The following is a 12,060-nucleotide window of genomic DNA, read 5'->3' on the forward strand; positions in this document are numbered from 1 at the left end:
AAATGGAAAGAGGCCCACAGTAGCCCTTTCTCAGATCTCGGGTGGAGCAGAACATGGCCGCCGGCGCCTTCTTGGAACTCCTGGAGTGGCTTCGAGAGGTGCTCCTGCAGGACGCTGTCTTCCTTCGCGAGTCCTACCCCGACCATCCTATCTTTCAGGATCCGGTCTTCTCTTGCCCCGAGTTTGAAGCGTTCGCCAGCAAAGTTCAAGACACATGCACACGGGACCACGAAGACAGCCATACCACGGTCATTCAAAAGCGATCCCGGTGGTTGCGGAGAAGCTGCGCACAGTACTGACTCAACAGGTCGCAGCCGAGCAGTTAGCTGAGCGAAGACATCTAGACCTTTTGGGGGCTTCTTACGAACTATGCACAAAGTTGGATGAGTTTGCGCAGGCGACCTACACCGTCACCTTCAGCCCCGGCCAAGGTGCTGCAGGTCAACATGCGGAGATCGCGGAGCTCATCAACAGAGGCGCCGCGCTCCACGAGAGACGGTCCTCAGGTCCGAGATAGGCCCTTCGCAAGCGGGCGGTCCGACATACGCTCCGCTCTCTCTAGAGCAGCAGCAGGGAATGGTGCAAGCGGGCCAGGGGCAAGCCCCCCAGGGAAGAGCGCATGGCGAGCCGCCTGGGCCGCGCGAACCTCCGAGCTTCAAGCTCCCCGTTCTGTCAAATCTGTACAGGAGCTGCTGCGTCTCTGGCGGCAGGGCTGGGGCGAAATGCCTTCTGTGGATTCTCTTGAGCGAGACTGGGGTGCTCGATGGCGGCCATCTGCAGAGAAGAATTACCTTTCCACGCGCAAGATCATCGTCGATGAGGTTCGGAGGCGGGCCCAGTCGGACGGCTTAACTGAAGATATCGTGGCGAGGCAAATGGACGAAGAACGTGGACCCAGCTCTTTGGATAAGTTGTTCAAGGCCATCCGAAAGGACAGGCAAGGCGAAAAGGGACACAAACGTGCGTCGGGCAATTCAACGTCGGTGGTAGCGAAAAGTCGATGGCGCAGTGATTTTGAACACCCGTCTGATAGAATGACCGAGGACCTTGGCGGCGAAAGTGCCCCCAGGCCGTCAGGGGGCCTGTAGACAGGGTATGCATCCGCTAAGCGTCGCTGTAGCTCCAGTGCGTCAAGGCTAGAAAATGCTTCAAATCACCGCAACCTCGCAACCGACAGGATGTAGGACCTTAGACAGGGTGCATTCTGATCGCACAAACGCAGGCTATCCAGTCGAACTGGTTTTCTCGTCGTCGGTCCCGGCTTTCGCGCTTTATGGCGCTCCGAAGATGACATCAACCCGGCAGAGGTGATGTCAAGGGCAAGCGGGTAATCGGCGGTAATCTGCGGGGTAATCCGCTGACCGCCCACCAAAGCCGGACCTGTGACATCCACTTGATGTCGCGGGGCATCTCAACCGCGGTCCTCTCAACATCGACCGCCGCAGCAACCCTTGGCGCCCATCACTGCGCAAATTCTCTCGGGCGCGTCTGCCTAAGACCCTGTCTCGCGAGCCCGCAAGAGCCGCCCGCCCGGCCTCTCACGGGCACCATGGCTGCTGCTGCGAGCGCCAACCCCCTCATCTCGGGCCAGAAGAGCTCCCAGCTCCAGACCGTCCTCCACCCCCTTGTCCTGCTCGCCATTTCCGACTATATCACGCGCCACACTCTGCGCGAGCAGCAGGGGCCGATAATCGGGGCCCTCCTCGGCCAGCAGAATGGACGCGAAATCACCATTGAACATGTGTTTGAATGCCACACTCGCTCGGCGCCAGAGGTCGAGGGAGGCTACCTGCTGGATGCTCCCAAGTTTGGGGCGAGGCTCGAGCAAAGTCGGTGGCGCTGCGATTTCATGGCAGAGCCTCAAATGCTGATGTTGAAGCAGTGGTCACGGTTCACAAGGAGCGACGCCTAGAACTCGTCGGCTGGTACACTCTTCTCCCAGTCTCGGGCCCGACGCTTTCCATCTTGCCCATCCACAGCCAGATCGTCGAGGGATGGAACGAGTCGGCCATCCTGCTCGGATTCCACCCGGAGGAAGCCCTCAACCACTCTGTCGGCGGCAAGCTTCCCCTCACGATATACGAGAGCAGCTACGAAGTCGACGACATCAAAAACGACCAAGATGGCGAGGATAAGAAGATGGACGACGGCGAACCCGCCCTCAGGCTCAAGTTCCGCGAGGTCCCCTACTCGGTCGAGACGGACGAGACGGAGATGATTAGCATGAACTATGTGGCCGGCGGCGGCGGGGGTGCCTCGGCAGCGGCGGCTAAAGACGAGCGGCTGTCGCGCTCTGTGGAGTCAAATGGCAAAGGCAAGCGCAGATTGGTGGAGAGCGGCATCGAGGAGACCAAGCGCCAGGCGCAGCAGGACGCCGACGACGTGCTCACGCGCGAGGAGGAGGAGATCGTGGCCTCCCTCACCGCCAAGGCAAACGCCATCAAGATGCTGCACTCGCGGATCCGCCTCCTCGCCACCTACCTGGAGCGGCTACCGCCCTCGTTTGTCAACGGCGAGCATAGCGACGCCGACAGAATGGAAACGGACAATACGGTCCCGTCCATGACGATACTGCGACAGATCCAGGCGCTTGTCGGCCGCCTGGACCTCGTCATCCCCTCGGACAAGGAAGCCTTTGACAGAGAGACACTCCAGCAGTCAAACGACGTGCACCTCTTTGAGCTCCTCAATACCGTCATGCAGAACCTCAGCCAGGCTCGTGACGTGGGCAAGAAGTCGAGCATTGTCGAGTCGTCAAAGCTCAACACCCGGCGGCCGACGGCGGACGCGTTTCCGGGGGGCTCGCCGTACAGCTTGGCTGGCTCGGGCGACATTTTCATCTAACAGTCACGAATCTTTACTGTCCTCGGACGCGGCGCGCACAGCACGATTGCCAACCAAGCGACTACAATCCGGCGTTGGGGAAGGGGATACATCATGTATTGGAGTCTTTTACGGAATCCTCAATCACAGGGGTCTGACGAGACGATGGCTGCTCCTCAGGGCTTGGGGCACTTGGAGCCGTCGTCAATTTATCTTAAGAAATGAGTCAAAAAGTTCCCTTTGATTTTTCCCCCATGGTTGAATACAGAGCGTGACTGGACATGTAGAAGCTGAAGAGCTCCCACCCCCTCGATGCATAGGATACAGAGCGTGCAAAGGAAAAATCGTCAGAAAAGAGGGCCCGCTGAAGCACTTTGGACACCAAGACCCACACGTTTCGTGCCGTCGTCAAATCCAGGCCGTCCTCAAAAGGTGCTCGTGGCCAGCCGGCTCGCCGCGTTCCTCGCGTCGATGCGATCCTCGTCGTCCTCGTTGGCGCCTCCGAGCCCCCCCGCCCCCGCGCCGGCCGCGCCTTGGGCCGAGTCTTGGTCCTCGTCGCCGCCGCCTTCGCCGCCCTCCTCGGCCACCTTGCCCATGATGAGGCTGCCCGAGACGCTGCGGCTCGAGGCGTCGGACCGGCGGGGCACTCCGCTCCACGCGTCGCCCCTGGGGCCCTGGCTGGCGGCGAGGCTGGCGCGCCGCGTGGCTGGGTGGGCTTCGCGGCCGAGGCGGCTCAGCCCGCCCGAGGCATCGATGGAGCGAATGTCCGGGCGGACGGCCTCAAGCACGGCCAGCGTCCGGCGCTCTGCCTCAATCTCGCGGAGCACAAAATCCCTAATGCTCAGGCGCAGGTCTGCCGCCGTCCGCGTGAACCACTTGCGGCGCTCGAGGACCAGGTTTTTGGTCACGCGCGCCGTCTTGTTGTGGAGGTTCATCTCGCTCTGCCGCGCGTCATCGAGGGCCGCAATCGCCTCGTCCACCTTTTCGCGGCGCACGCTCGAGCTTGCCTTGAGGCGATCGGCCGCATTGAGTTTGTTGCGGGTGACATCCTGGGCTTGCAGGAACTCCCTGATGAGGATCTGGCGATTGGTGAGAGATTCCTTGACAATGAATGCGTCCTGGGAATGGTACTGAAACGGGTCCCCGATCGTGGCCGCTTCTGCCGTCGCCTGCGCCGCGTGGTAGTCGCCGACGGTCTGGACAGTCCTACCGAGCTTCCTGTATGCATTTGCGAGCCCGGGATGGGGCTCCTGGACGTTCATGCTGCCCAGCTTCACCCCAAAGTCCGATTCTGCGAGACCGAGACCTGCGGATCTTGTCAGCCAAGTGTACAGAAGGCGGATTCGTGATGCGTGGCCGACCTCTTCGGGCCTTAACCATCCTATCGACCTTATGGCCAGCGTCCATGGTGCCAAGATAGAACAACTTGACGGCGGGACGGGCATCCGCAAGTTCAGGGGTATCGTCAGGCGGTGGCGCAAATTGCTTCAGAATCTTTCTGCGAACGCCAGTCGCCGGCTGCTTCATCTTGACCATCGGGCTGTAGCCAAAATCACTCTCCACAAAGAGAATCATTTCATCGTCTTTCATCAGTACGTCACTGCTACATACGTAGTTGAACCATCGTTGCATCGTGGCCTTGACGCGCGTTTCGTCTTCATCGGTGCCGGCGCCGGCGGCCGTGACGGGAGGTGGAACGGCAGGGACCAGGGCCTCGGGGTTCGCAGATATCAGGTGAGCGGCTAGTTTGACAAACTCGGAATGAAGACGTCGGACGTCGCGATACTGGGTTGTGCGGAAACGGGGCAGGTTCGTCTGTACAATGTTAGCCGCCTGATAGGAGGAATGCGAGAAGCTTGGCGCCAATTACATGAATATCGAAGCGAAGAACAGGATCCTTCTTGCCGGTGCGTTCGAGTCCCGTGATCTTGGCCTGCAGTTTCAACTGAGGCTGAGATGGTTTATGCGGCAGTTGAGCCTGGCCGGGTTGCGCGTGTGGGCCAGCGGGCTGTTCGTGTCTCTGAGATGCCGGGGCCGAGCCCGCGAGAGGGTCGGAGTTATCTGCTTGCAAAGCGCCCGCCGGTTGTGGTCCGGCGGACGGCAGGGTGACCGGGGCTTCTGTTTCCGTCTCGGTGCCCGATTCAGCATTCGCCGTTCCAGGCCGCTGGAAGCCCTCGGCCTCGACGACCTGGTCAATCCCGTTGGATGCTTGCGGTGCGTAGGGAAAGGGAGGCTGCTGGCCCGACATGTTTTCGAAGCCGGAGCTGTTCTGCTCGGGAGACGAGATTGGCGAGTTGACCCATGGCGAGGCGCCAGCGGGGTCGTCTGCCTCGTGAATCGAGGCGCCGTAGTCCATATTTGTTTGTTTCTTTTCCTTGCCCGACTTGTTGGAACCAACTGACAGCCCGGGTCTGGGGGGCCGCGGTGGGCGGAGAGAGATGACGTTGACCTCGGTTGGCCGTGGCGAAGCGGGACAAGAACGAGGTCGGGGGGTTGGCTGTCGTGGCTTCACGCGTCAATCATGGCGCGAACGCGATGCACGAACGCTAGAATGCCTCCAGGGTCGTCGATAGTGGCGCGTTGGGTCGTACGTGTCGTCGGCGGAGCTGACAATGTGACGCCAAAGTTACGATTGCGTGCCACTTAAAAGGCTCTGGAAGTGAAGGGGAGCTCCGCACCAAGTTGAAGGCGGGGGTGCGTGCAAAGCCATTGGCCCAACAAGCGCGGCTTTATCGCGCTTAAAACAGGCGCTGAAGAGCTTTTATCGGGCCCAAAGCAGCCTAGTGCGGGGCAGTAACAAAAAAAATTTACGCGCAGACTAGTAAAATTGAGGATCAAAATTTCCACCGCTAATTATCAGCTTCCCTATCTCAGCAATCGACAAGGCGCCCGACCTGCCCAAAAGCCCTCGTCTCCAAGCTCGCTGTCGGCAACCATTTTCATTTCTGACGCATCCCCTCCAAGACAAACGAAACTCTCGAGCCCTTTTGCAATCTCGGCGAAAGAAATTCGCACCAATGGGCAAGAAGAGAGCGAGAGAGGAGGCCGCAAGTATCCCAGCAGCGGAGAACAGGGATGGCGATCGAATGGATGAGGACGAAGAGGAAAGCGATGACGATGAGGTGAACAAGACAGCCATCGCCAAACGCAGCCGCAGATACATGGGCCATATTGACAAGAATAGTAGCATTTTCATACGCTACAAATAGAATTCGAGTGGTTCAACTTTGCGCCTGATATCGACTTTCACGGCACGAAGTCGCTGCTGCGGCAGCTGTTTGACGTCGATGCCAGCCTTTTCGACACGTCGGCGCTCGCAGACCTCATTCTGTCACAGCCGACAATCGGCTCGGCCGTCAAAGTCGACGGCAAGGAGAACGATCCCTACGCCATTCTCACCGTCCTCAACACCCACGAGCACCGCGCAAATGAGTCGATGAAGAAGATGATGGCGTACCTGGCGGAAAAGGCGAGGGCCAACGACTCCCTGGCCGCCATCGACGAGGTCATCAAGGCCAGGGCCCAGGTCGGTCTGATCCTCTCGGAGCGCCTCATCAACGTGCCGTCCGAGATTAGCGCGCCCATGTACTCGATGCTCATTGACGAGATGGAGGCTGCCGTGGAAGACAAGGAGCCGTACGAGTTTAGCCACTACCTCATCATGTCCAGAGCGTTCCACGAAATCGAGTCGACTCTTGACGCTGACGATCGCAAGCCGAAGAAGGCAAGGGAGGAACGTGTTACACAATTCTTCCACCCCGAGGACGAGATTTTTCACAAGCACGCTCTGGCATACGGTAACTTTGTGTACACCAAGGAGGGAGATGTGGTATCGGATAGCAAGCGAGCGTTCCAAGAAGTGGGCATCCAGACGATTGGTCACATGATGTTAGTCGAGGGGAGCAAGTTTGAGGGCGCCGTCAAGGAGATAAATGCGTTGTTCAAACCCCAGCAACCTCAGCAATGAAGAAAGTCTATGCGTCGGGCTCCAACCTCTGCATCAGATACTCGACCTCGACCTCCTTGGTCAAGGGGATGACAAAGTCTTTGTACATGGCAACGACGGCGTCGACGTCAATCTTCGTGGGACCCTCTGAGCCGTCGGGAGCGGCGGGGTCCTTGCCGTAGGTGAGGGCCTTGAGGCGGAGGCGTTCAAAGATGGACTGCTCGACGGCCGCGTTTGTGATGGAGTCTGCGATGCCCTGGCGGTCGGCGGCCTTGATGAGACGCGTGTACTTTTCGGGGTCCGAGCGGAACTTTGACTCGGCGACGAGCTTGCCGAAATGAATGCGGCGAGAGAGAGCCTGGAGGCAGGCAAAGTCGCAGGTGGCGGTGGATCCGTAGTTTTCCTCCGACTCGCCGCGGTCCTGACGGCCAAAGTCGGGGCAGACGGCGGGAAGGAACTTTTCAATGTAAAAGTGCTTGATCTTTGCGTTGACGTTGACGGTGTTTGCGTGGAGGATCTTGGGGTAGTTGAGGGGCTTGAGGATGGGCTTCTGGAGGGCTTCGGGGAAGAAGGGGTATTCGTCGGGGGACTCGTAGCGGCGTATCAGCGACTGCAGCTTCTCCTGCTCGCAGAAGTACCAGTCGAAGAAGCTGAGGTCGCTGTTGGGGATGTGGATGGCGCCGGGGGTGTAGATTGTCTGCCGGCGTCGCATCGAGAGGTTAGGAGGAAGGCGTGCGTGGAGGAGGAACGAAGCGGGGAGATGGGCCAACGAGATGGGCCAACGGTACCTTGTTCAAGGCAAACTGGACCCTCTCGATGAGGTGGAAGGTGATGGTGTCCTCGAGGCGGCTGCGGCGATGGATCAGCAAGCTGCGCCTTCTCTGTGTATGCGGGTGTATTTGTGACTGTACATTAACTGGAACCGGATTCGCGATAGGTCGAGCGCCTTGCTTGCGTCGGCGACATCGACGACCGAGTCCATGTTGTGCAGCGAGCGAGCGGATGGATGCGCCAAACCGAAGAGTAGCGGAGTAGCTGGCGATGCGAAACCGGCGATTCGCTTGCGTTGCGAGCCTCAAGGTCGATGCGTTCACAGTCGGGAAAGTGAATCTGTGGTGACGATGTCAGGACAGGTGGTGGAAAAAGCAAGTTTAGTTGAGGCGGAGTCGTTACGCATCTCGGACCGAGACATACTAAAGTGCCTGCGAGAGCGTGTGCCTGTACCTGGCACCACTAGCACCCTTGGCGGCCGCCGTATGTATCGGCACTTTTATTTGGTTTCAGGGTCGCAGCGGGGGCCACAGAGGGGCAATGCGACTGTGCTGTCCATCCCTTTGGCTGCGGTATTAATTACGGCCACCCCTAAGTAGCTGGACCCACAGCCCCCGCCTTTGTCAGCAGCTACTCATCCCCTAACTCGCAGAGCTAGAAACTCGCAACAGAACAGAAGAGCTTTCCTTGTCATAGATGCACGGTGAGGTATATACCGTAGCTTTGGCACCTAGATTCGCCGTGCCATGATGTACACAGTTCGCATTAGTCGGAAAGCATAGTCGCACTAGGATGATCCATTCTGGGTAATTCGCGTCGTTGTCTTTTGAGTATACCCCGATTAGGAAACCGGGAGCTCGAGTCAGGCTATGCAGATCGACTATTGCTTCGGCCGCTCGGGGATCAGAGGGCATTGTCTGTCAAGCTCCCAGTCCAAGGCCCAACCAGCATGCCAAACCGTCATGCAATCTATCTTCATCAAACCCGGCGCCTCCTCCATGACTCCACTCGAACCTCAGACCCAGCAGCCAAAGGCTGTTTCCGGCTGTGGGCAAGTGGTGCCTCAGAGGGCGCATGCAATCTGTGCCGAGCAATGGGGTTCCGCAAGCTATCTAGTACCTAGCATCAGTCCGCCGCCGTCTTCTCCCCATTAAACTCCTCAGGTTGAGTAAAACAGTAGCCTCTCTGGTCGGCAAGCAGCCGCTGCGGCTCGGCGCCTCATTCGCGGCCAACCATGAAATCGCAGTTGTAGTGCGTGTGGCCAAATGCTCAGAGCTTGACGCCGGGGCTCGTAAAGCATCTCTCTCCTGTCTGGTCGGTAGATAAGCCGCTGGTGATGAGTTTCCTTCTGGTTCCCGGAGACAAACAGGACGGACCGGAACCGGGCGAGCTCCTTGGACAAGAAGGTCAGGCATTCATCCTTGCGCAACACGATGTTGCCGAGGTCCTGGAAGCTTCCAGGTGCGGGTCCGACACGACCTGAACCGCCACCTTGTCTGCAGTATGGCGATTGGATTAAAGCCGTTGGGGGCCTGTGTGGGATAATCAAGGACGAAAAGGTCACATTGTGGATTGGGCAGAGCTCCGCGCGTATATGCAAGAGCTTTCAAACCCGTTCACTAGACACCTCAGCAAGCGCCATTTAAATGCCGTACTGTGGATACGGATGGATAGATACGTTACTGTCAGGACAAGAAAGGGCCTATAATACGCGTTAGTAACACCTCTATTGGGGGTGCCCTCATTTTGCATGGTGTAGCGGTATTTTACCAGCTTGACAGTTACCTATTGAGTTACTCAACTCGGGGTTATTGCTCACAGACTGAGCCGACTCTCCCACCACATGCTTCCGCCGTTGCGAATTCATGCTACGTGGTTCCTAGGAGCGCATTTCAATGCCAGCCCGGCTTGCCATCAAAGTATATAAGTACGCATTAAAGCACAAGAATCTAGACACTACTGCCCCTAAGAAAACTCGGGTCCGGTGTAAAGCCGCGCCACTATTCGAAACGGCGATATAGATCTCCCTATTCTGTAGCTAACGTTCCCATAACGTCAACCAATAAAGTGTTTGCTTGTTTCAGCTCAGCAAGGAACTCGAAGCGGAACAACGAGTCCCCTTGGGAGAATTCAAGAGATTAAACATACGAATCTTTATCCCTGGCAATGAAAGAAAATACCCACTGTATGAGAGTTAATGAAGCAGGAGCCTCTTTTATTCCTTTAGTGAGCCGGGGGTGACCGAGGTGACTGCCCTGACTCCTGACAAACGAGGCATAACGATGTATAGAGATCCACGGCATAACTACATCCTGACATATCGCATTGCGGTATTTCCTCAAATAACCCAAATAAAGTCTGCATTGATTATGATGCAACCCTCGTAAGCAACTACGCACTAGCCATGAGTAGCATATTACTCAAGTATCAGTTTATAGCAGCACTCTCGAATAGATATAAAACCCTATAGACGACACCATATCTCATGTGTAGACCCCAAGCTTCAATAGCACTCACGTCCATTCAAAACTCTCAGTCGCCGTTTCTTCACACCCATTAGGTCGGAATTACTCGTTCATCATCATGCTATCTTTCACTCGGGCTTTGATAACCGGTCTACTGGCCGTTGGGGCCATGGCGGTCCCTCCTGTTTACCCTGGCTTTAATCGTCCCCCTGGCCTTCCATTTGATACATATGCGTTTCCAGACGAGCTGGTTGCCGCCTATCGAGCCGCTGATGCTGCAGAAGCCAAAAGCAACTCACTGGGTCGTAGAGACGAACGCCTTATCGATTTATACTTGCACGTCATCCAACACCCCACAAAGCATGAGCACGACATCAGTGTATGTTGGCGCGGCCACTTTCAATGGCCAGCCTTGAGCGTTGAGCTGATAAATTGGGATACATATAGGACGAGAGACTGCAGGAACAGGTGCAAGTGCTGAATGACGCCTTCAAGCCCCACCAATTCCAGTTTACTCTAAAGAACACAACCCGAACAACCAACGAAGCCTGGTTTGCCCCTGGCCGGGCTGTAGAGGGGGAAATGCGGTGGACCCTGCGACAGGGTGGAAAAGACGCCCTGAACCTGTTCTTCTTTCAACTCCTAAACTTGTCAAAGAAGGCGTCGCCCGTCGTTTCTAGCGGTGAGAACTGCGTCGAATATTCCAACGGTACCACCACTTGCACGCCGATCACTGTCTCCGATACAGGACCTCGCATCACCACCCAGCGCTTGGGCGACTGTCTTTCTCCTGGTACATGGCTAGATAATTCATGGCAGCTACACTGGGACGGCTGCAACATAGATATTAGTGCTCTCCCACACGGTTCAGATCATGAGTTTAACATGGGGAAAACAGCTGTCCATGAGGTCGGTCATTGGCTCGGCCTTGGACACCCATTTCCTGACGGACCTGGTTACAACCAGAATCCGAAGATTTGCGACCTCAGCGTGTCTGACTTGGTGGATGATATTCCGGTCTGCTACCTCAACTGGGATTTGCTGGGGTCCGACCTGTGCCCTCAAACGGAGATTGACACCTGCCCCGACCACGAGGGCAAGGATCCTATTCACAATTATATGCATTATACCAGCGAGTACGTGTGCCGACTCTCATGTTGTTCAGGGTTCGGAATAAGTTTAACAATTGCTAACATGAGACTATAGCGCGTGTAGGAACGAGTTCACTCCTAAACAAGCTCATCGCATGGAAGAAATATACAGCTTATACCGCTCCAAGAGCTCTTAAGGTGCAGTCACACAGAAATTTCGTCGACTTCTGAATGAGGCAGTCCACCAGATTCGTCGTTGGCATAGGCTCGCAAGTGATGTATATAGTCGGCTTATTCAAGTTTCTATCTACTTCATTTTATTTTACTTGCTACGTGGCAGAAACGCCTGACTTGAGCCAGTTGTGCGAAATTGTATCGAGGACGCACCTAGAGACCGGAATACCGAATCAGAGCTGTAACGAATTCGAGGATGTTTTTTAACAAAATTCTTCTCCCAGAAGAGCAGTTTACCAGTCAGGTTGAGTACTAGCAGCGCTGGTTCAAACCACTGGGTAGAATCACCAGGATGTGCGAAAGAGAACATTGATTAAGACCCCAAACCCAGACGATATTGATCATCCCGCAGCAGCCGATTCTGATATTCTGTTTGGCTCTCGATAAATTCTATCAGTTGGCTGTGTGCTCGAGCGCCATATGGCCGTTGCAAGAAGCCGGGATTCAATAGTTTGAGCTTTCTCGAGGCGGTCGAGAATTATGTCTGCCCTCTTTTCGCTGGTTAGGCCCAACGGATAGGTCGAACCCTCCATAAAGGGGTTAACTGGGCTCTTCGAATCGGTCAATCTGTTCAAATGTGTACCTTCGCGAAGGCAGAAGGTCGGACGTTTACGCCCAAGCAGTATAGCTGCCCCATGGTCTCGAGGAATAAGACAGTGTCGCCTTTGCCGCGGGTAAGACACGAGAAGTATTGACCAGAAGCCACTTTTTCGGCGTATATTTGCCCAAC

At 56.3% G+C, this 12,060-nt stretch overlaps 6 protein-coding genes across 6 annotated transcripts; 4 read left to right on the top strand and 2 right to left on the bottom strand.

Annotated features, from left to right (window-relative positions):
• Positions 1-53: 53 nt before the first annotated feature.
• HRG_03520 (transcriptional activator of glycolytic enzymes domain-containing protein) lies at positions 54-1,088 on the top strand (the record flags this gene model as incomplete). Its single annotated transcript, XM_044861991.1, has 3 exons — positions 54-248; positions 308-498; positions 563-1,088. The coding sequence occupies 3 exons, from the start codon at positions 54-56 to the stop codon at positions 1,086-1,088; spliced, it is 912 nt and encodes a 303-aa protein (XP_044723017.1).
• Positions 1,089-1,549: 461 nt separating this feature from the next.
• On the top strand, positions 1,550-2,844 carry HRG_03521 (maintenance of mitochondrial structure and function; the record flags this gene model as incomplete). Its single annotated transcript, XM_044861992.1, has 3 exons — positions 1,550-1,829; positions 1,883-2,251; positions 2,315-2,844. The coding sequence occupies 3 exons, from the start codon at positions 1,550-1,552 to the stop codon at positions 2,842-2,844; spliced, it is 1,179 nt and encodes a 392-aa protein (XP_044723018.1).
• A 404-nt stretch (positions 2,845-3,248) lies between these two features.
• HRG_03522 (PX domain-containing protein) lies at positions 3,249-5,179 on the bottom strand (the record flags this gene model as incomplete). Its single annotated transcript, XM_044861993.1, has 4 exons — positions 3,249-4,129; positions 4,185-4,638; positions 4,694-4,843; positions 4,904-5,179. The coding sequence occupies 4 exons, from the start codon at positions 5,177-5,179 to the stop codon at positions 3,249-3,251; spliced, it is 1,761 nt and encodes a 586-aa protein (XP_044723019.1).
• A 661-nt stretch (positions 5,180-5,840) lies between these two features.
• HRG_03523 (protein BCP1) lies at positions 5,841-6,790 on the top strand (the record flags this gene model as incomplete). Its single annotated transcript, XM_044861994.1, has 2 exons — positions 5,841-5,945; positions 6,011-6,790. 2 exons carry the CDS (start codon positions 5,841-5,843, stop codon positions 6,788-6,790), a joined length of 885 nt encoding a protein of 294 aa, XP_044723020.1.
• Positions 6,791-6,797: 7 nt separating this feature from the next.
• On the bottom strand, positions 6,798-7,751 carry HRG_03524 (chorismate mutase; the record flags this gene model as incomplete). Its single annotated transcript, XM_044861995.1, has 3 exons — positions 6,798-7,466; positions 7,558-7,618; positions 7,681-7,751. The coding sequence occupies 3 exons, from the start codon at positions 7,749-7,751 to the stop codon at positions 6,798-6,800; spliced, it is 801 nt and encodes a 266-aa protein (XP_044723021.1).
• Positions 7,752-10,123: 2,372 nt separating this feature from the next.
• On the top strand, positions 10,124-11,293 carry HRG_03525 (pregnancy-associated plasma protein-A domain-containing protein; the record flags this gene model as incomplete). Its single annotated transcript, XM_044861996.1, has 3 exons — positions 10,124-10,384; positions 10,453-11,141; positions 11,212-11,293. The coding sequence occupies 3 exons, from the start codon at positions 10,124-10,126 to the stop codon at positions 11,291-11,293; spliced, it is 1,032 nt and encodes a 343-aa protein (XP_044723022.1).
• Positions 11,294-12,060: the final 767 nt, after the last annotated feature.

Source organism: Hirsutella rhossiliensis, assembly GCF_020360975.1.
Source record: "Hirsutella rhossiliensis strain HR02 chromosome Unknown scaffold00003, whole genome shotgun sequence".
Taxonomy (NCBI): Eukaryota; Fungi; Ascomycota; class Sordariomycetes; order Hypocreales; family Ophiocordycipitaceae; genus Hirsutella; species Hirsutella rhossiliensis.